Source organism: Erythranthe guttata, chromosome 2, assembly GCF_056151865.1.
Source record: "Erythranthe guttata isolate IM_541 chromosome 2, IM_541, whole genome shotgun sequence".
NCBI lineage: Eukaryota > Viridiplantae > Streptophyta > Magnoliopsida > Lamiales > Phrymaceae > Erythranthe > Erythranthe guttata.
In genome coordinates this window covers 5,055,760-5,058,450 of record NC_142534.1, presented here as the reverse complement: position 1 = coordinate 5,058,450, position 2,691 = coordinate 5,055,760, and the positions used below count along the sequence as shown (strand labels likewise).

The window sequence follows — 2,691 nt, the reverse complement described above, 5'->3', positions numbered from 1 at the left end:
GTAATATTAAAGAAGTTAGAGCATAATGGGTGGAATTGATAAGAATTATATTAATGAGGGTATTTTAGACTAAAGACATGGGGATGGGCTTAATTGAGAGACTGTTTTTTTTGTGGACTATAATGCATTTAAGTCCCATGTAATGGGCCTTTTTGCCATTTGTCCATAAATAAATAAATAAATTCAAATTGTTAGTGTGTGATACATGGATATTTAATATGTATTAAATATATGAAAATCTGGACATCAAAATTAGTAGTGGTAATAAAAAGAGGCCTAAGCATATCAGGAATTTATATTTTATACTACACCGGGTCATTTACACTGAGTATTTGTTAACTGTAAATCCGTACGTAATTATATAAATAAAATCAGATTAACAGTTAGCTGGTGTAAAAAATGGGACTTTCTTATTGGTTCAAAATAAAAGGAGCGTCTATATATTTTATTTTTTACTTGGAAAAAAGTCGGAAGAGAAACACAATTGCTCAAGTCAAATCTGAGTTATTAGCATCTCTCTTTCACACACACACTTTCTTCCTCACACATATACACTGTACACACACGCAATAATAAAATTCCTTATAGACAACCCTAATACGAAAACAAATCCTATTTAAAATCCAAATTTTATTCTTATTTTTCATGTATTTATTGCAAGAGTAATAATTATATTCCTTATAGACAACCTAAAACAAATCCAACTTAAAATCCAATACTAATATCTTCACCATCATTTAATATATAATAAACGATCCTCTTTTCTAAAACCTCTCTCTCTCTCTACAATAAACAATTCCAATGGCTCTTGATCGGTCTTTGAATTCGCTCAAGAACTCCCGCCGTTTCGACTTTCTTGATCTACCTAGCAGCAGCGCCGTCATCGGCTCGTGGAAGAAATCATCCAGGCGATCAAAGCGACGGTGGCAGATTAATCTGGGAGACGACGAGCTTTTGGCCGCCCGCCTCGTCATGCTCGCCAGAACCGGCGGCGGTCCTTACCCATCTCCCCCCGCCAAGCCTGCCGTTCCTGAAACCACCATCCCCGCCGCTGCTTCACTTGATTATTCTGACGTCAAGATATCTCAAGAATCGGTCCCTACTACGCCGTCCCAGCCACCGGCCGTGCCCAAATCGTACAGGAGTTGCGTCGACTGCGGTAAGGGTTTCAATTCCTACCAGGCGCTCGGCGGTCACAAAGCCACCTGCCGCCTGAAGCCAACAACCGTCGCTGCAATCGACATAAACCCCTACGTCGTCATCCCCGCCGTCGCCGCCAAATACAACTCCGGCATGAATCGGAGTGGTTATAAGCTTCACGAGTGCGAAATCTGCCACAAAACCTTCACATCGGGACAGGCTCTCGGCGGCCATAAGCGCAGGCACTATGAAGGCGTCATCGGCGCCGGATCTAAAAAGAGTCGGAAAACCTCCTCAAACGGCGGCGCAGCCAGCCAAAAGATGATCCGGGATTTTGATTTGAACCTGCCGCCGCCGCCTGATCAAGATTTGGAAAGTGCTCTGCCGCCAGCTGAACAGTTTTAGAATCTTGTATATATCTTTATAATATAAGATTCTAATAAAGCATTTAATAATGTTCCATATTATTTAGGGTTTCTGTGTATACTTTTAATATATTTAATTCAGCTCAATGACTTTTTCTATGCCAATTTTCAGATTCTTTATCGTTCTTGAATTGCTAATTGTTTTCTTGAATGTGATATAAAATTAAGTCTTAAATAATTTGTTGATAAAAAAAACAGATATTTCTATATATGCAGAACATACCACATTTCTCGAGACCAAGTTAGTGTCAGAACTCAAATGGACAAACTTGTAGCTCTTCATTCTCTAATTTAATGGAATGTTCTATATGCACAAAAGAAATTACATGGTGGACCAGTCGTGTTTAATGCATTAACCAACCCTTTTCTCTATTATTTTAAATTAGGGATTATTTCACAAAAACCCATCGTCAGATATGTGCATTTACAATGAGTCCAAATTTATTTTGCATTTTTAAAATAAATTCAAAATGTTTTTTATTAATAAAAAATAATTAAATATCACCATTATACCCTTACTCTATTCTAAATTACGTTCCCAAACGAATTCACAAATCTCGCCTTTTGATATTCTATATATATCATGTTCCCAATTAACACACAAATTTCTCTTCCGCCTCTCTCTTCTTTTCGATGATTCTTCCTCCGTTACGACCGTACAATCGGCTGAAGATGATGACCGGGGTTTCAGAAACGAGGCGTTTGATTTGCATCACGGTGGACTTGGCGTCATCTATGGCGAGAGGCGAGACGGTTGTTAGGTTCAGTTCCAGGCGGACACCGCCGTTTGTTAATTAGCACCCCATGACGGTGGAGGCCTTGCATCGGGAATAATTGCGGCGGTCGGAGGAGGAATCGTGGTAGGGTGGTGGCGCGGAAACCGGCTGCTTAATTTCGGGGTTGTGAAGGGCCGTGCGGCGGGAGAGGTTGACATGCAAGATGTTGATTCTCTCGGCCTATATTATAATTGTTTGTAATTTCGGTTTCCTTATTTTCTCCCTGCATTAAAGGCTATTGAAAATGGAGCACAGTAGAGTTACCGTTTGCTTCCATAATTCTAATAATATCATCAAACTCATATTGGTTCTTTCTGCCCACTAAAAAAAATTCGATTCTTTTGGTATCA

At 39.5% G+C, this 2,691-nt stretch overlaps 1 protein-coding gene across 1 annotated transcript; it reads left to right on the top strand.

Moving 5' to 3' along the window:
* The first annotated feature begins 673 nt into the window (after positions 1–673).
* On the top strand, positions 674–1,642 carry LOC148772177 (zinc finger protein ZAT6-like). Its single transcript, XM_088814902.1, has one exon. The coding sequence runs from the start codon at positions 802–804 to the stop codon at positions 1,543–1,545; it is 744 nt and encodes a 247-aa protein (XP_088671028.1). The 5' UTR covers positions 674–801; the 3' UTR covers positions 1,546–1,642.
* Positions 1,643–2,691: the final 1,049 nt, after the last annotated feature.